At 51.8% G+C, this 25,360-nt stretch overlaps 1 protein-coding gene across 4 annotated transcripts in view; it reads right to left on the bottom strand.

Annotated features, from left to right (window-relative positions):
- The window catches only part of CHD2 (chromodomain helicase DNA binding protein 2), a 123,316-nt gene that overhangs the window by 4,275 nt on the left and 93,681 nt on the right, over positions 1–25,360 (bottom strand). For 3 of the 4 annotated variants that reach the window (XM_062204929.1, XM_062204930.1, XM_062204931.1), the window contains 10 exons: positions 24,375–24,513; positions 24,082–24,232; positions 22,874–22,996; positions 21,355–21,483; positions 20,387–20,527; positions 18,413–18,547; positions 13,162–13,340; positions 10,734–10,833; positions 8,450–8,663; positions 298–544 (listed from right to left, as the gene is read on the bottom strand). In XM_062204929.1, the coding sequence (XP_062060913.1) occupies positions 298–544; positions 8,450–8,663; positions 10,734–10,833; positions 13,162–13,340; positions 18,413–18,547; positions 20,387–20,527; positions 21,355–21,483; positions 22,874–22,996; positions 24,082–24,232; positions 24,375–24,513 (1,558 nt within the window). Of the gene's footprint in view, positions 1–297; positions 545–8,449; positions 8,664–10,733; positions 10,834–13,161; positions 13,341–18,412; positions 18,548–20,386; positions 20,528–21,354; positions 21,484–22,873; positions 22,997–23,225; positions 23,338–24,081; positions 24,233–24,374; positions 24,514–25,360 lie in introns of those variants that run through there. The other variant, XM_062204932.1, reaches the window with a different exon arrangement.

Raw genomic sequence — 25,360 nt, 5'->3', positions numbered from 1 at the left:
CTCCGCATTTTCTTGGAGGTCCTCACGACCCAGACGTCTGTACATAAACCCGCACGCTGGCGTTCAGGGCACTGCCCCGCCCTCAGCCAACCTGCCCGTCTCTGAGCACCCCTTCAGTTCCAACACTTCAGGGTTCAGACCCAGATCCGCAGCCTCCCCTCGGCCCAGGAGAAACTCAAACTCCCTACGCCTGACCATCCTGCAGCGCAGGACTCCCCTGCAGCCCCCTGCAGCCCCTCTGTGCAGACACAGCGCGAGATGAACGCAGGCTCGCCCCCGTCTCCCAGGCCTCCGCACCTGTCGTAATAATCTCGGTGCCCCCGGTGGTCCCGGTCGCTGCCGTACTGATCGTAAGGTCTCTTCCGGGACAGGTTGTTGGGCCGATAGCTTCCAGAACGGTGGGCATCCATGTGTCGCCGGTCCCCATAGTGGTGGTCCTTGTACCAGTGCTGCTCATACTGATGGTGCCTGTCACCGCCCCACGGTGGGTTGCCGCCGCCGCCACTGTAGCTGAACTTCCTGTCCCTCGGCCAGTCTCCTCGATCTGAAGGGAAGGGAAGAGAGGTCTGGTGATGCAGGAAGCAGCCGCGTTCCACTCTGGCCGAATCCGACGGAAAGGCGGGCACAGGGCAGGGACAGACACTGAACCCTCCCCCGGGCCTGCTGCCCCTGAACACCTCCGTAATGAGCGGGGCTACTCCTGCCCCCGTGTTTTAGGGCACTAAGAGTCCACCACCTCTCTCCTAAGACCGTACCAACTATTACTGTGTTCTGTCTTCCAATGTATGGTAAACCCTTAAAGTAAGTTTTCACTAAGTAAACAAACAGAAGGAGCCAGCGATTCAGAAAATGAGCTCCCGAGATTCACCCTCCGTTTCCATACCCACAGTCAATTTTCTTAAATATTTATTTATTTGAAAGGCAAGGTTAGAAAGAGAGAGAGAGACAGACAGACAGACGGCAGGAGAACTTTGATCTAGATGGCCCAAGTGCTTGGGCCCCTGCACCTGTGTGGGATACCTGGAGGAAGCTCCTGGCTCCTGACTTCAGACTGGCACAGTTCCAGCCATTGCAGCCATCTGGGGAGTGAACCAGTGGATGGAAGACCTCTCTCTCTCTCTCTGTGCTTCTGACTCTCTGTGACTCTGCCTTTCAAATAAATAAATATATCTTTAAAAAAAAAAAAAAAAAAAGGCCGGCGCCGTGGCTCAACAGGCTAATCCTCCGCCTTGCGGCGCCGGCACACTGGGTTCTAGTCCCGGTCGGGGCACCGATCCTGTCCCGGTTGCCCCTCTTCCAGGCCAGCTCTCTGCTGTGGCCAGGGAGTGCAGTGGAGGATAGCCCAAGTGTTTGGGCTCTGCACCCCATGGGAGACCAGGAGAAGCACCTGGCTCCTGCCATCGGAACAGCGCGGTGCGCCGGCCGCAGCGCGCTACCGCGGCGGCCATTGGAGGGTGAACCAACGGCAAAAGGAAGACCTTTCTCTCTCTCTCACTATCCACTCTGCCTGTCAAAAATTTAAAAAAAAAAAAAAAAAAAGTACTTCTGTCTGCTGTTTCACTTCCCAAACGGCCACAACAACCAGACCATCTTCCGCTGCTTGCCCAGGCACAATAGCATGGAGCGGGATTGAAGTGGAGCAGCTGGGACTTGAACCAGCGCCCCTAAGAGATGCCAGCACTGCAGGCGGCAGCTCCACCTGCTACACCTGCTACACCTGCAGCCCCTCCACTGGCAATGTGCGATGCCTGGTCTCTGGACAGCTCTCCAGATCACACCGACCATGTTCTCAAGGCTGTACCCGAGAAGTGGGCCTCAGTCTCCTGCAGTGAAAGCAGCTCCTCCAACTCTGACGTGGGTCAGCACGCTAGCTCTGACGTGGGTCAGCACGCTAGCTCTGACGTGGGTCAGCACGCTAACTCTGACGTGGGTCAGCACACTAGCTCTGACGTGGGTCAGCACGCTAGCTCTGACGTGGGTCAGCACGCTAGCTCTGATGTGGGTCAGCACACTAGCTCTGACGTGGGTCAGCACGCTAGCTCTGACGTGGGTCAGCACACTAGCTCTGACGTGGGTCAGCACGCTAGCTCTGACGTGGGTCAGCACGCTCTGACATGGGTCAGCACACTAGCTCTGACATGGGTCAGCACGCCAACTGACGTGGGTCAGCACGCTAACTTACGTGGGTCAGCACGCTAACTCTAAAGTGGGTCAGCACACTACCTCTCAAGGGCAAGGCCAAACTAAGGTCCACTTGACTTCTGCACCTCCTCTCCCTGAGGAGAAGAATCGCTAGCATCAGAAAAGGCAGTGCAAGCACAGAGTCCAGGGACAGAAGCCGTCCCAGGGTGCATTGCAGCCCCTGAAATGCACATCCACTTTTGAGTGACTTCACCTAGAAATATGGCTTTTGCAGATGTAAATAAAAAGGTAAGGACACTGGAGAGATCACCCTGGATTTAAGCTGAGCCCTCAATCCAATGGCAGACACCATCTGAAAGAGGCAGAGGCAGGGCCAGTGCTGTAGGCTGCCATGTTAAAGCCGCCACCTGCAGCACCAGCATCTCACATGGGCACTGGTTGGAGTCCCAGCTGCTCCACTTCCGATCCAGCTCTCTGCTGTGGCCTGGGAAAGCAGTGGAAGTCCTTGGGCCCCTGCACCCACGTGGGAGACCCGGAAGAAGCTCCTGGCTCCTGGCTTCGGATCAGTGCAGCTCTGGCCACTGTGACCATTTGGGGAGTGAACCAGCAGATGGAAGACCTCTCTCTCTCTGGCTCTGCCTCTCTCTGTAACTCTTTCAAGTAAACAAAACAAATCTTAGCAAAAAAAAAAAAAAAAAAAAGGCAGAGGCAGGCCTGAGACAGACGAGCGTGACGTAGCCGCAAGTCCAGCACTTGCTCTACCCTCACTGCCTTCCCGGGCCCAGGAACAGGGAGCTGCAGCAGAAGCAGAGGAGCCAGGACTCAAGTTGGCACTCGGAAACAGGATCCTCGACGCGCAGCCCTGGCTTCACCAGCCGCACCAGCCGCACCAGAGTCTGATGCTGCGAGTCACCTGCTCTGTGCTGCTTTATTCCTTGCAGCCCCAGTAAACTATGGAAGAGGAGGAGCCGGAAGGCATGACGTGGGCTCAGAGGAGCTCCATTTCCTGTTTACAACTGCGTCACTATCCTGCCACCAAGTAAATGCCTCCACTGCTTCTGCTGGCCCTCTAGCGCTTCCTACAGACCCAGAGTGTGACAGCACCAGGAAAGCTGTGCCACCATTAACAGAATGCAGCCACCCAGTGACTGGTCACCTGATCTGGGCGATCAGGCCGAAGGGTCACGGAACAAAAACCTTCAGACCAGTCAACCCAAGGCTCGACAGATGACAAGGAGAGACATCTCAGTGTGGAGGGCAGCTGCAGAGGGCTTCCAAACAAGCGGAAAGCCAGATTCCAGACAGGTGCCAAACACCTCTGCTACCCGGGCTGTGAAAACTCATTCACACCAGGAGGCATCCACTCCCAGGTCAGGCGGTCAGGGCTCAGAGGACGAGGCTCGCAGGGTCGCAGGCAGCACAGGGGCGGGCTGACCCAGGTTCCATGGTTCCGAGGTGTCAGACCTCTCTCGGGCTGGGCCGAGCAACTGCTCTGGAGAAGCAGAGAAAGCAGCAGAGCTTCTGTAGGTTCTCTGGATGGCAGGGGCACTGGACCCTTGGGAGACTTCAAGTGCGTGGCCACGGAATCTGCAGGGAGCAGGCGGCTACGGCACACGCGGAAAAGCTGCAAAGCAGAGCGGGTGGGGCAAGGCCGCCAGAGGGCAGCCCAGCAGAGGACCCGGGACGTCTGCAGCAGGGACGCAGACAGCAGGGTCACCCGCTCCGGGCGCCCTGGGGAGCAGGCGAACGCTCTCTTCAGGAAGGGACCACCTGGAGCCCCTACAACGTCTACAGCAGTGTCCACCCTCTGAGCAAACAGCCAGGCACGAGAGACCAGAACACACAGCTGGAAGCCAGGAGGAAAAGCACGCAGCGGAAATCGCTCACAGAAGTCAGAGGGCAAGGACTTCTCAGCAGTTATTTTTAAAAGCTCGAGAGTTCTACCAGAGGACTGGGATGTGTGTTTTTTAATTCAAATGGAAATTCTAGAACTGAAGTTTACAAAGAAAAGCATATTTCATTTTGATTATTATAGAATATTTGAATCTTTGTAAGATCAACCTTACACTACACATCTCTATATGTTATATACTTTTTAAGGTTCATCCTATGATTTTTTCCCCTTTCTTCTTATCTTTAAAAAAAAATTCATTTAACAAAATAAAAGGGGGGGGGTCACCATTATGGCATAAGGGGTAAAGCCACTGCCTGTGACGCCGGCATCCCACATGGGCACAGGTTCAAGTCCCAGCTGCTCCACTTCTGATCCAGCTCCCTGCTAATGCACCCAGGAAAGCAGCAGAAGATGGCCCGAGTCCTTGGGCCCCTGCACCCGCGTGGGAGACCCCGATGGAGCTTCCGGCTCCTGGCGTCAGCCTGGCTGTTGTGGCCATCTGGGGAGGGAATCAGACAACAGAAAGTCTCTGTCTCTCTGACTCCCTCTGTAACTCTCCCTAACAAATAAAAGAAATCTTTAAAACAAAAAACAACTAATTCACGCTCACTCTCACTCAGGCAGCAGCAGACAACAGGCAGACTATTCATCATTTCTGCCAACCTTCCTTCCATCCCTGCATCCCCAGGGGACTGCTACTGACCTCAGTGTGCATGTTTCCATGCCTCTCCGTGCTCGTATAAATACGTTATTCAAACATATGCCACAGTATCTCAAAAAACTAAGCACAGAATCACTGCATGAGCCAGCAACTCCCTTCTAGGTCAATACTTCAAACAGTTAAAAACAGGTACTCAATACCTATTTGTACATCAACGTTCACATTACTATTCACAACAGTCCCCAAGCAGAACACTCCAAATGTCGACCAATGAAGGAACAAAATGTGCTCCGTCCAAACAATGGAGTATTAGCCTGCCATAAGCAGGAATGCGTACTGATACATGCCACCAAGTGGCTAAACTGAACACACTAAGCTGGGGCAGCAGTCAGCCCATATCAGAGTATCCGGGTTCAAGTCTTGTCTCCACTTCCGGAGCCACTCTCCTGCTAACCTCCCCTGGGAGGGAGCGGGGGGCTGCTCACGTTCTTGGGGCCCTGCCACCGACACGGGAGACTCAGACTGAGTGCCAGGCACCTGGCCTTGGTCTGCCCAGCCCTGTCTGGTGCAGTTATTTGAGGAGTGAACCAGCAAAGACCTTTCTCTTTGTCCCTATTTGTTTTTCTAGACTTTTCAAATTTAACAAAAAAAAAGTAACTAAAAATAGAAAGAAAACACTATGCCAGGCTAAAGAAGGCAGACACAGGAGGTCGCATGTGTGTGATTCCACTTACGTGACTACCCAGGGGAGTGTGACCAGAGCCAGGAAGCGGGCTGGTGGCCGTCAGAGACGGAGGGGAGAGTGACCGGGAGAGGCTGCGCTGTGGGGATGGGATTTCCCACCAGAGCAAACAGGCTGAACTCACTAACGGCCACTGAGGTCCGAGCGCAGGGAGGCTTTCGTTGCTACTACTGCTTCCTTTCCCTCCGAGCTTTATCTACAGAGCCGACTCTTTCTCTGTAACAACTGCGAGCAGTATTTTCGTGAAGACGTCCTCCTGTTCACGGGCCCAGCCCGCACTGACACACACGCAGGGTCACCAGCAGCCTGGGAGGGCACCCGCACAGGTCTTTAGACATCTCTGAGTATTCTGAAAACATGGTAGCAAGTCACACTTTCAGCAACTGCATCTCTCTTACTTTTTTGCTCATTTGAATGGGTAAAAAAGAAAATCGGTGAACTTCTTGTCTCCACTTTTTAGCCACATGTAAACACAGCTCTTTTTCTAATCAATGGTCCAAGACTTCAGTTCAATCTGCTTTCCCTTTTTTGAACTTTGTTTCAAGAGCTTGTTTTTAAAATCTTTGATTTTATTTATTTATTTGAGAGGCAGAGACACAGAGAGCTCCCATTCAGCCCCCACACTAAATGCTCGCAATGGCCAGGACTGGGCTAGGCTGGGCCAGGACAAAACTGGGAGCCGAGTATCCAATCCAGGACTCCCACGAGGATGGCAGGAACCCAACTAGTGGAGCCCTCACCACTGCCTCAGGGTGGCGCCAACAGGAAGCAGGAATTGGGAGCAGAGCCAGGACCCAAACACACAAGACAGCGCCAAGTGGCAGCTTAATGGCCAGGCCAAACACCTGCCTCAGGATTTTGGTTTTTCTTCAGAAAATTTTCACTAACAGAAATGGCATCTACTTATCGAGCATAGCATGTTTTAAAATACGTACATAATAATGACCAAACCGAGCTAATTAACATCGCATTACCTCACACACTTGCTACTCTCCGATTTCCAAGAATGCGTCATTAGTAACTAGTCACCCTGTTGTGCCGTTCCGCCTCCTAGCTCAATCCTGCACCCTGTGAGCAGCACACCTCCTCCTGTGTACCCTCTCCCTGCTGACCACTGTCCTACCCTCTGCTCCTCCAAGCTCTGTCCGTCACACTCTGTAGGTGAGAGCCTGTGGCAGGCGTCTCCTGTGCCAGGCTTCTTTCCCTGAACACGACGCCCCCCAGGCTCAAACACTGCTGGACGCATTTCCATGGCGGAACGCTACTCCACGGTGCACGCTTTCTCTCTCCTCATCTCGTGGCACCTAGGCTGGCTCTGCATCTAGAACACTGGACAGTGCTTCAGCGAACACAGCGGTGGAGGTATCTCTTGGACACTCTCATTCCACTTCCTTTGGCTATATATCCACTAGCACAGCCTGTGGGCCAGCTACGGCCCACAAAAGCATTCGGTCTGGCCCTACCAAGGCAACTTGCAGTTGGGACTCAAAATTTATAGCAGGCTAATTTTTTTTTCAATTTTTTGACAGGCAGAGTTAGAAATGAGAGAGAGAGAGAGACCAAGAGAAAGGTCTTCCTTTTTTCCGTTGGTTCACCTCCCAAGTAGCCACTACAGCCGGCGCGCTGTGCCAATCCAAAGCCAGAGCCCGGTGCTTCCTCCTGGTCTCCCATGGGGTACAGGGCCCAAGCACTTGGGTCATCCTCCACTGCCCTCCAGGGCCACAGCAGAGAGCTAGACTGGAAGAGAGCAACCGGGACAGAATCTGGTGCCCCGACCGGGACTAAACCTGGGGTGCCGGCACCGCAGGCGGAGGATTAGCCTAGTGAGCCGCGGCACCAGGCAATAGCAGGCTAATTTTTAAGCTGATAATTTGGAGTGTTATAAATATTCAAGTGGTCTTGGCAGAAAACAAAAGATTTCTCTATCCATGCAGTGGTGAGACTGTTGGGTCATGTTGGGTCTACTTTTAATTTTTTGAAAAAGAGCTTCCACACTGCTTTCCGCAGTGGATATACCAAAAACTATGCAGGGTTTCTTCTCCTCCACACCCTCCCGACACTTAGGAAAAACAAAATCTATCCACTCACTTTAACAAAATCTATCACTCACTTTAACAAAATCTGTCCACTCACTTTAACAAAATCTATCACTCACTTTAAGGCAGAGATGGAAAGGGATCTCCTCGCCGCTGGTTTACTCACCAAATGCCCACAACAGTCAGGGCTGGGCCAGGCCAAACACAGCCAGAAGCCAGGAACTCACCAAGCCTCCCTCTCAGGTAGCAGGGACTCAACCACGAGAGCCGTCACCTGCTGCCTCCCACCATGCACATTAGCAGGAAGCCGGAATCAGAGTGCAGCTGGACCGCACACCCAGAGATGTGGGGGACCCACGTGATGGCTTAACTGAAAGGCCCAACACCTCCCCTTGTCGTTTGATTCTGGTCATTCTAAAGGATGCGCAGATAGCTCACTGAGATTTTAGTTCGCATTTCCCTGATGATTAGAGATGTCCGGCATTTTTTCATATACCCACTGGCCATCTGCATGTCTTCTTCTCAGAAATGTCACTTGAGGTCCACTACCAATTTTTAGTTAGGTTGTTTTCTTGTTCCTGAGTTTCTTGTACATTTTGGATACTAACGGCTAATCAGAGGTTTGGGATCTATTCTCCTGTTATGAAGGCTCTAACTCTTGACAATCCTTTGCCCATTTTTCTGTCAATTTACGAGGGTTCTTTCATTATTAGCAGTTTTGACTACTTCCCTGTCATACAGAATGTATGTTTTCCCCTAAGTCTGTCACTTGTCTTTTGTTTATGATAGCTGTTTCCTCTTCATCCACAGCTGAAGTTACCAGTCGTCGGCATCTTTGTTTCACACTTTATCTTGGGAAGGAGAGAGCCCAGCACAGTGCTGTGGGAGAACGGGGCACGGGTCCAGCCGCTGTCTTTGGGAAGGGAAACGGCTGGGTTTCCCAGCACCTTGTAAAAACTCACTCAGTGCCCTACCTGCGTTACTAAAGTGCCTCTTGTTGGGGTGACTGTAGTTGTCTCTCGGGTGTCCATGCATCTGTGGGCCATGGGAGGCAGGCAAATGAGGCTTCTGCGGGTGAAGGCTGTGAGAGGTGTGGGACTGAGAGAGCAGAGAATCCCGGCTGGAGCTCGAGGCCTCTGGGCGAAACGGCTTCTTACCACCGATCACGTCCTCTTTCTTCTTCTGCTCCTGGAGAGCAAGAGGAAACCAAAGAAGTTCTAGATCCCAGGCTCGACTCCCAGGAGCAAAATAAATAATAAATACCATCCCCTCCACTTCCTTCCTGTTCTCCCTGACTTGAACATGTCACTTATGCCTTCTTACCAGAAAGAGCGCCCACAGCCTAGCAGGAATCCATGTGCTGAGCTCGACCTGCTAGGTCACTACAAGAAAAGGCACCTCCACTGACAGGTGTGAGAACAACACACGGCTTGCAGCCGGTGCCTCGGCTGTCGGCACTCTCAGGGCATGATCCGGCACTGTGCAAACTGTGAGCAGCAACTCTCCGTGGCTCACCACAAACAACCCCACCTGACACCAAAGTCAGCAAGGTAAACCCTTTCAATGAATCCCCCGCACACACACACAAAGCAAACAGAAACACAAACACAGAGTGACCCAAAATCTAACCACTGATGGATTCACCAACGATCATTTAGTCTATAGCTACTTTGTTTTTGTTTATAGATTTTTTTTACAACAAAAATATTTTTTTAACGCAATACGACAGTCTTCCCAGGTGAATACTTATTCCTACAGCACTACATTTAATGATCAAACAGTTCTCCCCAGGGTGGACATATGATCTATTTAACTGTTTCTTACTGTTGTATTTTATTTTTGTTCATTCCCATTACAAATATGTTTACATCCTGAATTAAATCCTTAAACTGAGTTCTCAGGAGCAGAACTGTAGGTTTTAGCTTCTTATCAAAGCTTGCGCAACTGTCCTCTAGACAGGCTGTGCCTATTCCCACTACCAGAAGATCACCATTTTCGATATTCAACTTACACTGACTTCTGATAGTTAAATTAAGCCTCTCACCATTACAAGGGTGCTTCAAAAAGTTAGAAATTGAAATGAAAGGTGAGCTTACTTTGGTGTAAAAAATTCTGAAATGAATGCAGTTTTTTCATGCTTCATATTTCCATGAGCCTTTAAATGCCCCCATGCGTCCACTGTCAGACCCTCATTCTAATTTTCACACCCTCCTAAGGGCCTTCCTACCTGTTCCGCCTCCTGTAGCCTTTTCTTTCAGATTTCCTACAGCAGGTTAGTCTGCAGGGACACTGAGCAGCAGCATGCAGTGTTCCTGTGTGTTCCTGTTGCAACCTGTTCTTCCACACAAAGTTAAGACTGCGAGATACCTGAGGGCACTACTCACAGGCACGAGCACTTCTGAGCACCTGCCCTGGCCCTGGCACCAACCCACAGCACTGAGGACCCAGCAGTGGGGAGAGGACATAAAACCCTTGCCCTCAGAGAGCAGGAGCTACCAAGTGTGCTCAGATGGACCCATGTGGCAAGTCGGCAGCTCAGCGAGTGGGAGTGCCTGCACAGGGAGCCTGGCCTCTGTGGCTCAGCCAGGCCACGCCTGGCCATCCATCCATCCCCTATTCCAGCGAAGGCGAGGCCACGAATGCACACTTCTCGGATTTGCTCCTGAAGCAGGCAGTTGAGATCTTTTTACGTACAAAGACTTGAAGGACAGCAAGGACATGGCCCAGCAGAAAAGAGCAAGAAAAGCATTGCCCACAACCCTGTTACCTATTAGAATCCAAATTTATTAAGCTACTGTAACCCATGTACAAATGGAAGAAGAGAAGACATGGTGGAGAAATGACGCCGGGTCACAAGAACGCACAGTGAACTCCGTGTCAGAATTCAGCACAGTTTTACTTCTCCCACTAACACAGTCTTTGCTATGTGACTACCATGCGGCTAACCGCACAGTGACAGAATTCAGCACAGTTTCACTTCTCCCACTAACACAGTCTTTGCTATGTGACTACCGTGCAGCTAACCGAGTCACTGCACACACAGTGCTCGATAGGATGGCTCCTTCTGTGGCCCACGGTAGCCACTGTCACTTGTCATGGACCTGTGTGGCCATCTGTAAACAAAAGGGAAACGCCAGGGATCTCAGCCCCTCAGCAAGCCAGGGTTCTCTGACCGCCTCCCCAGGGAAGAACACTGGCTATGGAATTTTGTGTGCAACTGATCTCATTTGTAGAACTCGGATTAAATCTGCATTTTACCTCCTCCTCTTGAGACCTTTTCTTGTGAGCCATCTTGTATAACTTATGTAGTTTTCGGGCATCAAATTCTGTAAACTTGGAAACAAAAATCCATAGATTCCTAAAAGAAAAAAAAAGAGAAATTAACATTTCCAGTGATTTACAGAATTAAAACGATCTGTTTTTATTCCCTTTACAGATAGCAAGCTACTGAATTTTGCTATGGAAAATCCAAGCATAGAAATCAACTTACAGGAATATTCTTCCCGGTCACCTGGTCAGTGCTACACCTACTGCATGCGTGTGCAGCGGAATGACCAGAGGCCCAGAGACGGGGTTCTGTTAACTACGAGACCCTCACATCCATGTGCATGGAACCGAGAGCTCCCATCCTCCAGGGTTCTCTGGACGCCAACCCACAGCCTGAGGCTTGCACGCTGTGGCCCATCTTCCCTCCTGCACATCACCACTAAGGTCATGTCTTCCTGAAAACACCCAGGTCTCCTCCCCTGTGATTCCATTACACTTCCCCCAGCACGGCACCACTGTGCAACAGGGGAGTTCAGAAACAGGCGACACGGGCAGTCGCTGCAGTGGGCAGTTCCACCACGCAGTGCCACCCACAGGACACCCTAACTGCATCGGGAGGGCTCGAGCACCTCCTTGCCTTTCTGAGGCATCTCATAAAGAGCATCCGTCTTCGTAACAAACTGCTCTTAAACCCTGAACACCTCATGGTCCTATATGTCCAGCCTCTGCCGAAGCCCGAGACCATGCCCATCTCAGTAATCCCACTCAGCACCCCTGCCTGCGAGAAGAAGGCCCCAGCCCCGCCCCGTGTGCACTGCCTTCTTGGAGCTTCTGCTGCACCATCTGGCTGCACCACCCCATCTTCAGCTGGCAGTTCCGGGCGTGCTCCAGCTGCTCTTGCACATCAATGCCCGTCAGGTTTGCTCAGCTCATATAGGATCGTGTGTCTCATACCCTAACAGTATCTCAGTACTACTCCGGAACTCTCAAAAGGCTAGGACTGTGGCTTAGTGGGTGAGGCCGCTGCCTGCACTGCCAGCATCCCATAAGGGTGCCGGTTCGAGTCCCGGCTGCTCCACTTCTGATCCAGCTCTCTGCTGTGGCCTGGGAAAGCAGTATTAGATGGCCCAAGTCCTTGGGCCTCTGCACCCACGTGGGAGACCCAGAGGAAGCTCCTGGCTCCTGGCTTTGGATCGGAGTAGCTGTGGCCATTGTGGCCATTTGGGGAGTGAACCAGCAGATGGAGGACCTCTCTATCCATCTCTCTCTCTGCCTTTCAAAGATAAATCTTTAAAAAAAAAAAAAAAAAAAAGGGAGAACCTTCTTAAGAACTACTGCTCGCCATAGCCACAGTGCCTGACCCATCTCAACACAGAAGGTTCAGGGGCAGGGCAGGAAGTGTTGCTTCACAAAACCAAGCACTACGATGAGCTTTCGCTGTGCTCTAACTGGGATGGAATGACGTCAGACGGAACACAGAGCCAGGTACACGAGGTATGGAAGAAGTCCGTAACTGTTAAGCTACACTAACACCTTATCCACCAGTGTGACGCAGGTACAGCATCAGATCACGGCCTTAACCACTCAGCAGACAAGTGCAAAGTCACCGTGGTTTAAGGAAACAGACTTGGAGTCACAAGGGTCTTTTAAGAACAGGTGACTGGGCTTTCTAGAATGTGGAAGTGGACACATAAGTGAACATAAGTACGTACAAGGCACTCTAGAGTAGCTGCATGAGTCCCAACGACTTCTGAGCTCTTCACTGACTAAAGAAGACTGGCATGGAGAACTAGCTCTTGTTTCTCCCGGACACGTTGGTTGGTGCCACCAGCCCAGACAGCAGAAGCAGTTACCCCAGATGATTTCCACCCTCCCCGGCCTAGGGAGCCAGCATTGCTGCCTTTCTCTTAGAAAATACATGAATGGCATCAGCCTGCCCCTTCAACAGGCTGCCTTCAACAGGTGGAATGGCCTGATTCATGGGAAGGCAGTCACCACAGAGAACAATGTAGGGGAAAAAATCTCTCCTATGGGCCGTGGCGCAGTAGGTTAATGCTCCGCCTGTGGCGCCAGCATCCCATATGGGCGCCAGTTCTAGTCCCAGCTGCTCCTCTTCCCATCCCGTTCTCTGCTATGGCCTGGGAAAGCAGAAGAAGATGGCCCAAGTGCTTGGGCCCCTGCATCCACATGGGAAACCTGGAAGAAGCTTCTGGCTCCTGGCTTTGGATCAGTGCAGCTCCAGCCGTGGCAGCCATTTGGGGAGTGAACCAACAGAAGGAAGACCTTTCTCTCTCTCTTCCTCTCACTGTCTGTAACTCTACCTCTCAAATAAATAAATAAAATCTTTGGAAAAAGCAACTCTCGCAGGTGCTCACAAAGTGAGCCCTGTGGACCCAGGCCGGCGGTGACCAGGCGCTACCTCCTCCAGAGCTTGACGTGCTCCTGGTCCGAGTAGGCACGCAGGCACTCGGTGATGCGGTCTCCGATCTTCAGCAGGCAGTTCCGGGTGTGCTCCAGCTGCTCCTGCACGCTCAGGCCCTTGTCCGGTTTGTCCAGCTGTTTCAGCGCCTTCTTCACGGGCCTCATCCTCTCCTTACACTGGAACAAGCCAAGAGAAAAGACGCATGCAAGCATCCGCAGGAGCTTCCTGCCCTCACTCACTGTGCACCAGCTGCCCACGGCAGAGCGACGGGGCCCCTCTCACCACAAAACCGCCCGACGGCGTGGCCGGCCCGAGCGGCTGCAGCGCCACCAGGCGGGTGCCCCGGCCCCGGCACACCCTGCTGAGCCTCTCTGAGTGAAGTCTCCTTATCCGCACAAGGCACAGGGCAGCCTCAGCACAGCGAAGGCTGGGGGGTTCTCGACAGACGTGGCACAGGGCAGCCTCAGCACAGCGAAGACTGGGGGGTTCTCGACAGACGTGGCACAGGGCAGCCTCGGCACAGCGAAGGCTGGGGGGGTTCTCGACAGACGTGGCACAGGGCAGCCTCGGCACAGCGAAGGCTGGGGGGTTCTCGACAGACGTGGCACAGGGCAGCCTCGGCACAGCGAAGGCTGGGGGGTTCTCGACAGAACGTGGCACAGGGCAGCCTCGGCACAGTGAAGGCTGGGGGGTTCTCGACAGAACATGGCACAGGGCAGCCTCAGCACAGCGAAGGCTGGGGGGTTCTCGACAGACGTGGCACAGGGCAGCCTCAGCACAGCGAAGGCTGGGGGGTTCTCGACAGAACGTGGCACAGGGCAGCCTTGGCACAGCGAAGGCTGGGGGGTTCTTGACAGACGTGGAGGGCCTGCCTCAGCACAGCGAAGGCTGGGGGGTTCTCGACAGAACATGGCACAGGCCAGCCTCGGCACAGCGAAGGCTGGGGGGTTCTCGACAGACGTGGCACAGGGCAGCCTCGGCACAGCGAAGGCTGGGGGGTTCTCGACAGAACGTGGCACAGGGCAGCCTCAGCACAGCGAAGGCTGGGGGGTTCTCGACAGAACGTGGAGGGCCTGCCTCGGCACAGCGAAGGCTGGGGGGTTCTCGACAGAACGTGGCACAGGCCAGCCTCGGCACAGCGAAGGCTGGGGGTTCTCGACAGAACGTGGAGGGCCTGCCTTGGCCTAACCCGAAACGCCCGACCACAAATCCCCCAGAAACACACGTGAAGCACCTGCCAATCCTTCAGGCCTGAAGGAAAGGCTTCCAGACGAACATCTTTTCCTCTCTTTCTCCAACCCCACTAAAACCACAGCCAAGGGGCTGTTTAGGAAAGGGGAGCCCTCAAAGAGAAAACATGAGGAACAAGAGACTGGCAGCATGGGCAATGAGGCAACGGAGGAAACCCGATCCAGCAGTGCAGACAGCTGAGAACCAGCGTGACGCACAACGCAAGACGCCCCAGAGCCAGGTGTCTCTGCAGGTGCAGAGAGCGCCAAGGTCAACAGAGACATCAGACGCAGACGCTTATTCGCTGGAGAAAATCAAATAAAGGCCTGTGAGCTGCACACAGGCCAGGGTCAACTGGGATACGTGATGAGTCATCGCCCGCTCCTCTGCCTCGGAATCCACAGTGAAGGCTGGGGGATTCTTGACAGAACGGGGCCACCTCCGAGGAAGAACCAAGACGGCAAGTTTCCCATCAGGCCACATCTGCGTGCTTGGAGCTCGCGTCCAGCGTCCAGTGGCCTGCTCCTGAATACACTGACACAGCCAGTGTCTTCTAACAGCACGCAAACACGCCGAGAGCCACAGCAAGAAAGGGTCTTGGAAACAAAGCACAGCGAGAGCAGTAAGAACTCAAGGGGGGAGAGAGGGCGGGCAGATGAAGTTAAGGGGATTTCCTAGGAGGCAAAGCAAAACGCAGAAAAGGAAAATGAAAGACAGAACCAGGAACCAACCCCACAGTCTAACAGCCCAAAACCAGGCATTCCAGAGACAGCCCTGAGAACCCAGGGCACGTGTGTGTGCCTCTGCCGGGCGGTGGCCCAGGACCATTTGTTGCTGTGTGCTGGGGATCTGTGGACCTCTCAGTGCCATACTTCAGACACACATCAGTCTGGAAAATGTCTGAGAAGACTCTAACAAACAAACAAACAATCAGTGCCAAGAGTGTATTACAGATCTCTATAGAAAAATTTAAGAAAAGACAAATGGGCCAAACAGGCAAAGGATGTGGACGTAATGCACTGGAACACGCATGCCCAATAAACAGGAAAAGAACATTCCAACTGCAGCACAGCCGCTACTGCAGAGCCCTCAGACTGGCAGAATGTGGGCAAGAGACGACCAGCTGGGGCTGTGCTCACCTCCACGCTGCAGGCACACGCACCGGCCAATGGCCTGGCCCCACCCCTCCGGCCACACACACACACACACCCGCAGAGATTTCGCCACAGCCTGTCTGCGCAAGAGCTGGAAAACCCCAAAGGCCCTGAGTATGAAACGAGCCAGGAAGCCCGGAACAGAGCGACAGGAAGCAGCTGCCCACACGAAGGAATCGCAGACACTGATGCCAGGGAGGAAAACCTCGCTGCGTGGACAGCAGTGCCGGGGGCTGTGCTGCACAGCTGGGAAGGACCGAGCTCTCAGGCCAGACTGGGTCAGAACTTCGTTGGGTGACAGAGGACATGCCCCTTACTCCCCCCACTATGTTTCACATGGAACGTGGAGCAAGGCCCACCCAGGGTCACCGTGGAGGTACGCACAGCGCCTGGCTGAGGAGCAGAACTCTCACATCACACACAGGCACAGCAACTGAGCCCAGAATCAAGGCTGCTTCAGGGAGGGAGGGATGCCGGCGCTTCGGGACCGGGAAACTGCTGCTTCTAGTTTTAAAACTCGGATCTGACAGTTTCACGGTATCTAGATCAATGCCTATTACAAGAGTACTTTGAAAAGTTTGTGGAAGATGGAACTGAAAGTTTATTTTGGCGCAGAAAACTTTGAAATTCATGCATGATTTTTCATAATACGCATTTTTGGAGAATTTTTTGAAGACCACTCATATATTCCTGGATGTTTTCAGTACATTTAAAGATTTCACAACATAAAAAAAGGGAGGGGTCTGAGACCCAACTCTGATTCTAGTTCCAGCCTCCTGCTAATGCAGAGCCTGGGCAGGGAAGGTCATGAATCAAGGAAGCATGCCTCTGCCAAAGATGTGGGAGCCCTGGACTGAGGTCCTCGTGGGCATCTGGGGAGTAGACCAGCAGACAGGAGCTCACTATCTCCCTCTCCGCCTCTAAATAAACACAGTCTAAAAACAAAAATAAAATAAAGTCAAAATGAAACAAATCTATAAAGAAAAGTAGCATTAGGTATTATTTTAACACTGAGGGGCGCTGTGGCATAGTAAGTAAAGCCACTGCCTGCAATGCTGGCATCCCATGCGCCAATTTGAGTCCCGACTGCTCCACTTCTGATCCAGCTCTCTGCTGTGGCCTAGGGAAGCAGTAGAAGATGGCAAAGTCCTTGGGCCCCTGCAGCCACGTGGGAGACCCAGAAGAAGCTCCTGGCTCCTGGCTTCGGATTGGCACAGCTTTGGTAGTTGTGGCCATCTGGGGAGTGAACCAGCGAATGGAAGACCTCTCTCTCTCTCTCTTTCTCTCTCTGCCTCTCCTTCTTTCTTTGTGTAACTCTGACTTTCAAATAAATAAATCTGTTAAAAAATGAACAAAGGAAAAACCAGGAAACAGGTGAGGCAGCCAGCTATGTCATAAATTCATGCACTTACTTCATTCACTCATTTATTGACGTACTTCTAGCATCTAAATGGACTTTAAAAAAACAAAATATTTGCCCTCAGAGAGCGCACAGGAAGAGAATAGATTTAAGAAAACTGGGATAGTGAAAAAGAGAAAAGCACACATACTTACGTGTCTAGGTTTCACGGAACACAAAGAGGAGGGGCCCACACTATGGCACAGCAGGTTAAGCCAAGGCCAGCATCCCATACTGGAGCGCCAGTTCAAGTCCCAGCTGCTCCACTTCCCATCCAGCTCCCTGCTAACGCGCCCAGAAGGCAGAGGAAGGCGGCCCATGTCCTCAGGCGCCCGCCACCCACAAGGGAGACTCGGATGGAACTGCTGGCTGCTGGCTCCAGACTGGCCCAGACCTGGAAGCTGCAGTCATTTGATAGTAATCTCTTTGTCTCTTTTTCTGTTCTTCCTCTCTCTGCTGCTCTTTCAAATCAATCAATATTTTAAAAAAAAGAGTGAAAGAAAGGAGGACCTTACAGGATGGAGCCAACACTCTATCCTCGCGGCCACAGGATGGGGGCATGTTCAGATCTGGAAGATCACCTTTCCTTTAAGTCTGAATGAATTATCGGAGTGAACTGTGAAGTTTGGGGACAATATGAAGCCACAGAGAGGGAGGGAGGGCCACATGACAACCTCTGTGCCCACAGCTCCAGCCAGGGGTCAAGGGGCCTGAGGATTCTGGCCTGCACCGATCCCTGCCGAGACCTGGTCCCTACGCCTTCCTGCCTCACGTGAGGAACACAGCAACATCCCCTAGGCAGTGCCCTGGCTCTCAGCACCAGGCATGGAAGCAAACACTCAGGACCCAGCCTCCTCCCACGGTGGAGCTGCTCCAGCTCTCACGGGCCCAGTCCATGCCCTCCTGCCACAGGCCTTTGGGCATGCTCTTCCCTTCCGTCTCTTTTGTTATCTTTTACTCTTTCTTTGCAGCCCAATTCAAAATATCACTTCCCTCAACACGCCTTCCTGACAGCTCCTGACCAGGTCAACTCCCCTCTCACAGCCCCTCTGCAGGATGCCAGCTCTCCTCCATGGCACCAGCGCGATCTGTGGAGTAATCTCACACGCCTCCCCCCAACACGTAAAATCTCCAACCACACAAAGTTATTTATTTAACCTGGGAACTCTGCAGATGGCACGTCCAGTAAGCACCAGCTCAGGGGCCGTGTCTGCCTCCTAAATGCCTGTTGGGGCCTCTGCGGCCTTTCCACCCAGGAGCACAAGACAGGAAATCCGGCCCCTAGGCTTCTGCTCACTGCAGGGCAAGTCAGTAAACCGCCTCCGTGCCAGCCTGCATCCGAGCACGCGGTCTTCAGCTACAGAAGCAATGTGTCTCCAAATTCACACAGGGTGCTGCGGTGCGGCAGCAAGGGGAGCCCAGCAAGCAGGGCAGCTGCAGGCTGGCGCCCCAGCCCCAGACTTACTATGCTGAATGTCTCCTGGTCCAGATCGTCTTCCTCTTCCTCTCCAATGGGGACGGGCTCGCTTCCTGCTGTAATATGGACAGGACCCTGAGATCGCTTGGATTTACTCGAAGATTTGGCATCACCACCTTTGGGCTTTAAGAGGAAAACAAAAAGAGTACAAGGAAACATCGCCATGTGTGCGCTCAGCCTTGCAGCCTGGACTCTGCACCCACGCTGCACTACTCTAGCGGGCAAAGTCCTCTGAGACAAACTCGCGTGAGCAATAGGCTAACTGCATATTATCCCCACTGTCTCTAAACGTACCCAATCACAATGCTAATTTTACCAGTGCTATCCTAGGCTTCTATTCCTTCATCTATAAAGTGTGCAGAGGGGAAGATTACCGACTGGCAGAGAATCAAGTATTTATCAAGAATATATCAAGAATCGTACTTCAGTTTACCCTTTCGTCTGGAAACTAGTACCAAGGTAACAGCACACTTTAGTCTATGAGTAGAAACATGGTCAGAGCAGTGGACTACGGCGGGGGAGAAAGGAGGAACAGTAAGCTTCGGCAGCATCAGTGAGTGTCTGTAAAACCCAAAGCCCACCAGGCAGAAACCGAAGTCGGCTGCAGTAAACACGGATGGATCTCAGCAGCTGCAGTATCTGGACAGTAAACGGATGTTGGCTAAATTGATCTCTGTACATTTTTAAAAAATGTTTCATTTTTAAAAAAGAATATCTGTAGGAGTACAAATGCAAAAGCATTTGTCACAGTATGGCTTATGACATCAGAAATTGGGAAGCGATGTTAATGTAGAAGCTTTAAATTGCTTCCAGAATGTTACACACAGCCGCACAGAAGCTTCCCTGTTGACTCACTCAGACAGCTGTTTGCACACTAAGTGGGAAGACAAAAGCTCCCCAGTGTGACCAGGTCTTCATTTTACATGCACATGAGTAAGAGAAGGTGACAGGAATACATCAAGGAACCTGGGGTTGTCACTGGGTGGCAGAACTGCTATCTGGACGTCTTAGCAGTGACTATGGACTAACTGCAGAAGTTTCTTTTCTGGGGCCAGCGCTGTGGCGCAGCGGGTAAAGCCGCCTGCTGCAGGACCAGCATCCCATATGGGTACCAGTTCGAGACCCGCTGCTCCACTTCCAGCCCAGCTCTCTGCTTTGGCCTGGAAAAGCAGTAGAAGGTGGCCAAAGATGGCCCAAGTCCTTGGGCCCCTGCACCCGCATGGGAAGACCCAGAGGAAGCTCCTGGCTCCTGGCTTCAGACTGGTGCAGCTCCGGCCATTGCAGCCAATTGGGGAGTGAACCAGTAGATAGAAGATCTCTCTCTCTCTCTCTCTCTCTGCCTTTCTGTGTAACTCTGACTTTCAAATAAATAAACAACTCTTTGGAAAAAAAACAAAAGTTTTTGTGGCACAAATCTGCAAGCATGCACCAACACTATATACTCCTGGGGTCCGTACTGAACTTCACAAACCCCGAGCGTGAAGATGAGTTAACAGCAATGCTTTTAATTATTTCTACCTCAATAACTCCTGCATATTTTAAGTTCCACAAGTTTCATCTATTTCCTTTATACCTCAATAACTCTTGCTATAACATTCATCTGGAATCTTCCACTCTTCAAATATTCAAATTCACTTGCGAATTGTGCTCTTCTAACGTGAATCTCAGCACATCGTTCAAGCAGTTACCATAAATGCAGATTCCTCTCACCCGGTCTAGCTCCTGGACACAAGCCCATGAAATATGCAGCAGCAGCTAGGTGAGGCCCCTCTATGGAAGATCAACCACACCTGCAAGTCCCCTCCTTTCTCCGAGGACAAGCATGGGACATGCCTCCCTTCCACAGCCTACCCTTTCTTCCTGGCTGCACCCACAGGAAGAGACAATTATTCCAGGGCCTGCACCCCATGCCACTTCTAAATCACACAGGGAACTCGCAGGCTGTAAGGAGGACATCAATACCTTCTCTTTCTTCTCTTTGGACTTCTTCCTTTCCTTGTCCCCTTCTTTGTCTTTCCTGGAACTCACTTGTTTCTCCTTGTTCTCCTTGTTCTCCTTCTTCTTCTGTTTTTTCTTCATTGGACTTTTTTCTAAGCCATCATCCTAGGGAATGAAGAGCGCTATGAACGTTCACCACAAACCTGCTATCAACCTGTGGACTGCAGCGCGCCGCCCCAGGCTGTCCACAAGCACACGGCCTTAACTCTCAACTCTCCGGTGTTCACCAGGTAAGGCTGTACAGACAGGCACTCTCTGCTGCTCCCCCTCATCTAATTTTCACAGCAACCCCTCAACACAGGCATTCACTCCTGTTCACAGGTGGGAAGCTGAGACCAGGGAGATGATACCTGTAGTAACGGACACACCTGCTGGTAGCTGGATTCACGTGTGTGGGACTCAAGTCCGCAAAAGTTCCCGCACCACGACTGACCCTCCCTGAGCTCATCTCAAAGCACAGTAAGGGTTAACGAAACAGGATTCCATAAAGCTGCCTTTAACTGTAACAACACACGGAACAACACCAACTTACGTTCATTCCACTTAGACCAGAGGCCCTGGGCCAAACCCGGCCCCCAGAGCTGTGCTTGGTCCAACAGTTACGTGAACAGAGCCGCGCTGTCCCCTTTACGTCAGTCACGAGCTCTCTGCTTAACCACAGTCCTCAGCACCCCCACTGCCCCCACAACAAGCTAGAGTCAGCGTCTACATTCAACCGTCCCTGGTTCCCTTGCTTAATTCCTCTGTGTACGGATCTGCAGGGCTGACTTAAATGAACGAGAGTCCTCTCTGACAGATAAAGCAAAGTCCGACACAGTCTATGTTCACTGTGTCTACTACGCGCAAACCAACACACTTCACATGACCGTACACCCGCTGCACAATCCACACAGCGAAAGATACCCGGCCCCAGCTGAACGCCAGCCTCACACCTTCACTTCTCCCTCTTCCGAAGGGTTGTCCGAGTGCCTGGGGGATGGAAACTCCGCCCCGTGCTCGTCCTTGGGCCGCGGCGCCTTGTTTTCCTTTTTCATTCGAGGCTTGCGCTTCTTTAATTTGGCCTGGAAAGGGAGAGAAAACGACAATAAAGCTGCAGCATGGTGCCTCGAGAGCATGCCAAGAGCATCACCACCCGCGGAGGCAGCAGCATGGAGTTCAAACAAGAACACTCGGAGGAGATCAACAGCGAGAGCCTCGACGTTTCCAGTACCACTAAACTCAACGCTCCCTGAACCTACTGACTCCAGTTTTTAGAATTCATCCTAAATATATCATTTCTTTGAAGGGAAAAAAACCTTTGTGTTCAAAAATACAAACACATTGAACATCAGAAACATTAAAAAAGCTAGAAACAAGCAATAAATAGTCTATTCACTCACCCCAATGATTCACCACTCTGAACAAACATAAACACGGCCTACTCCGTGTCTCCAGAGCCTAACGTGGACGCTGCCTGCTCACCAGGCTGCCTGGAGACCACGCTGCACCTGGACCACAACGCCACACAGCAAACAGCCAAGGGTGGGATCAGGGAGATGTTTCCCTTAAAATTTCTTGTTTGTAATACAGAGAAACCAATACAAATGCTCTGGCTGTAAAAGCACTTAGGAAACACACACACACCAAGCCTGCTTAGCATAGGGCGGGCCTAACTTGGTGTCTCCCGACTGAGACTCTCCACCTCCCTAGGCCTGAACTGAATCGATCAAGTGGGAAACCGGTAAATAAAGCTCAGGAGAGTGCACCAGCACCTCAGCTGGTGTTTACCACTGAGTAAGACAATAACTCAAGATCAGTTTCTGAATGAATCAACTGTGGATTCCAACTGGACACTCTGTCCCTGGAATCCAGCCTGCAAGCAGCCCAGAGTCAGAGGAACCGCAGGCACCGTCGGTATTCAATGCGCTACCAGGACCATATCCAGGTCAAGTAACAATGATCATTTCTGGCAGGCGCCATGGCTCACTAGGCTAATCCTCCGCCGGTGGTGCTGACACACCGGGTTCTAGTCCCGGTCGGGGCGCCGGATTCTGTCCCGGTTGCCCCTCTTCCAGGCCAGCTCTCTGCTGTGGCCCGGGAGTGCAATGGAGGATGGCGCAAGTGCTTGGGCCCTGCACCCCATGGGAGACCAGGAGAAGCACCTGGCTCCTGGCTTTGGATCAGCGCGGTGCACTGGCCACAGCGTGCCGGCCGCAGCAGCCATTGGAGGGTGAACCAACAGCAAAAGGAAGACCTTTCTCTCTGTCTCTCCCTCTCACTGTCCACTCTGCCTGTCAAAAAAATAAAAAAAATAACAATGATCATCTCTATCACCACCAACCAAACCCTCGTTACTGGAAGCTCACGGGAAACACCGAGCCCTGAGAGGGCAGCATTCTGCCGGCGCCCAGGCTGTCCTCTCTCGACTCCCCACCTGCAGCCCGAGGAGCGCACAGCTGGCAGCACACTCACCTCCTCCCCAGCTGTCACGGCCCCCTTCTTCTCCAGACCCTTCCGGAGCAGCTTCAGCAAGTAGTCCGCTCGGGTCTGCAGCTGCTTGCCCTGGGGCTTTTTATCTGTCTCCACGGGCAGGATCTTCAACAGGAAAGGAGAGAAGCACCCGCCACCACCCACATCCCGGTTAGTGGATCAGGATAAAGAGACAACGAACTCAGCACGGTCCTTCCCACCCCAGCCACCCAAAACACAGATAAAGCCTCCGATCCTAGCTCATGTCATGGCTCCCAGACACTGCAGATCCCTCACGAGCTGTTCTCATCGTACAAATGGGGTGGAGAAATGCAGCTCTCCCACTGGCTCCTACCTGTGCTGTTAACAGGGTAGAACAACTCAGGTAGGAGGGGCTTGTGGCTTCGTCTGCTAGAGATCCCAGCCGTCGTGGATTTCCTCCTTCCAGGAGCAGGGACTCCCTGGAGCTAGGTTAAAGCTTCGATTTAGATTGAAAATGCTTCTTAGAGCATTGCCGGAAAGCACTGAGCTGTGTCAGGATGTGACCGCTCCTGCTACCGCAGGTGGACCTCTTGGATTCGGTCTCAGTGCCTGAGGCTGGGTGCTGTCACCCTCCTAAACCCAGATGGGATGAGCATCGTTTGACGTGCCAGGAGCACCACAGGGAGTGAATCCTACTGCAGTCTGAGCCAGTCAGCTTTCCGTGCTCTAACCACGGCGTTGCTACTTCAACAGACAGGGTGGGAGGCTCGATTTTGTGGGAGAAGTACAGCCAGTGTTTAGTTCCACTACAAAAAACACCAAGGTCATGCTCTTTCTCTTCGTGTTAAAGACTGAAACATGATCGTTTCAAATATATTTTAAACAAAGTGCCAACAATTAAGGCCAAAGAATGCTTTTATTATTAAAAACAAAAGTACCCTGGTATTTGTTGTAATGAGATCTGACCTATAGTAACTATCAGAATTTCCAGATTTCTCCTATCATGTCCCAAAAGTTCCACCTGGCTACTGTCCTTCCCTTTATTTTCACTATGAAACAGTGCCACAGTCCACAAAGATGGTAACACACTTCCAAGGATAAAGAAGTCCCAGGAATTTACTATTGTGCTAATTTCCAATTTAGTTAAAAATAGTTTAAAATAAGTAATCATTATAAAAGTATTGCGAAATAAATCTTGCACAGAAATCTCTAGCGTCACAGCAACTTACTTTGTCAGTTAGTTTAAGCTCTGGATCTGTTTTAATTAGCTCCCAGTTTCCATAGCCATGTTCATAAATCCCCAGCAGCAGTCGAGAATCATCCTCTACGCCCCACTCTACATCAAAGTGCGCAGCTTTGACACGGCAGGTCAAGCAGTACCTAAGGGTGCAAGTGAGGACATAGAAGAGGGCGTCGCGGACACGTTAAAGGAGAGATCACGAGAATGACAGGCAGCCGCATCGACCGAACTCCAGCTGTCTTCTCGTGGCTGACTACCCATGACAGACCCAAATACACTCACTTTTTTTTTTCTTCAGGGTCCACCGGGATAGATTTGTGCAGCATTTCAAATTCTTCTTCATGCTGGATAATGGATTTCACATTAACCTGAACTCCAGATATCTTGATTGTTGGGCCTCTCCTTTTCCCAGGTCCTTTCCCTAAAGAATAGCAATGCCACATTAGTTCAGCAAAAATCTGGAAAGGGCCTGGCATTGTGGCCACGTGGGTTAAGCCAACACCTGAGACACTGGCATCCCATATGGCATCAGTTCAAGTCCTCGCTGCTCCACTTCCAATCGAGTTCACTGCTAATAGCCTGGGAAAAGCAGCAGAAGATGGCCCAGGTGTTTGGGCTCCTGTCACCCACATGGGGGATGTGGATGAACCTCCTGGCTCCTGGCTTCAGCCTGGCCCAGCCCTGGCCATTGTGGTCATGTGGGGAGTGAACCAGAGGATGGATGATCTCTCTCCCTAACACATTTTTATTTTTTTAAAGATTTATTTTTATTTATTTGAAAGGCAGAGTGACAAATAGCTTCCATCTGCTGATTCCCTCCCCAGATGGCCTCACCAGCCAGGACTAGCCCAGAATGAAGACGGGTACCCAGAACTCCACTGAAGTCTCCCACATGGATGGCGGGGTCCCAAGTACTTGGGCCATCTTCCACCAATTTCCCAGGTGCATTAGCAGGGAGCTGGATTGGAAATCGAGAGGCCTGGACTCAAACTGAAGCTCATTTAGGATGCAGTGATACAGGCAGCTCCTTAATAACCCACTGCACCACAAGGCCAGCCACGATTTTGGGATTTAAAAAAAAAAAAAAAAAAAAAAAAAAAAACGCTGTGGTTTATAACTCTTAATCTTTCTGTTATACTACCTGTGTTCTTAAATTAATAAAAGATGACTCTGAATGCATATTTAAAAATTCAGTGTTTGGGGCCGGCACTGTGGTATAACGGGTAAAGCCACCACCTGCAGTACTGGCATCCCATATGGGCTCCAAA

The sequence above is a fragment of the Lepus europaeus genome, chromosome 11 (assembly GCF_033115175.1).
Source record: "Lepus europaeus isolate LE1 chromosome 11, mLepTim1.pri, whole genome shotgun sequence".
Lineage (NCBI taxonomy): Eukaryota > Metazoa > Chordata > Mammalia > Lagomorpha > Leporidae > Lepus > Lepus europaeus.
This window is presented reverse-complemented; position numbering and strand designations above follow the sequence as displayed.